Source organism: Buceros rhinoceros, unplaced genomic scaffold (genome assembly GCF_000710305.1).
Source record: "Buceros rhinoceros silvestris isolate BGI_N320 unplaced genomic scaffold, ASM71030v1 scaffold36778, whole genome shotgun sequence".
Taxonomy (NCBI): Eukaryota; Metazoa; Chordata; class Aves; order Bucerotiformes; family Bucerotidae; genus Buceros; species Buceros rhinoceros.
In genome coordinates, this window is record NW_010425799.1 from 1 (window position 1) to 340 (window position 340).

At 66.8% G+C, this 340-nt stretch overlaps 1 protein-coding gene across 1 annotated transcript in view; it reads right to left on the reverse strand.

Annotated features, from left to right (window-relative positions):
* Positions 1–4: 4 nt before the first annotated feature.
* Positions 5–340, reverse strand: part of TMX2 (thioredoxin-related transmembrane protein 2) — a gene marked incomplete at both ends in the record, with an annotated part of 809 nt that continues 473 nt past the window's right edge. The window contains 2 exons of the mRNA XM_010141273.1: positions 5–76; positions 203–336. Of these exons, the coding sequence (XP_010139575.1) occupies positions 5–76; positions 203–336 (206 nt within the window). The remainder of the gene's footprint in view (positions 77–202; positions 337–340) is intronic.

The window sequence follows — 340 nt, forward strand, 5'->3', positions numbered from 1 at the left end:
CCTCCTCCCGCGGCTTCGACTGCTTCTTGGCCTTCTGGTAGAGCTCGTTGAGGTTGAACTCCCGGATTACGTTCTCCTGGGGCAAAGAGGCGGCATCGGCACCTCGGAGACCCCTGCGGGCCACCCCCCTTCCCAGGGCAGGGGCTGGCTTTCAGGCCCCCACCTGCCCCGGGGGGCAAGGAGGCTGGAACGATCCACCCACCTCGGAGAAGGTCCAGGACACGGCCCGGCCCTTCTTGTCGATCTGCGGCCGGCGCATGGTCTCCGTCCCGCCCTGGAAGAGGATGAGGGTGGGCAGCTGCTTGGTGAGGGGCGAGGTGCTGACCTTGTACCTGTGTCA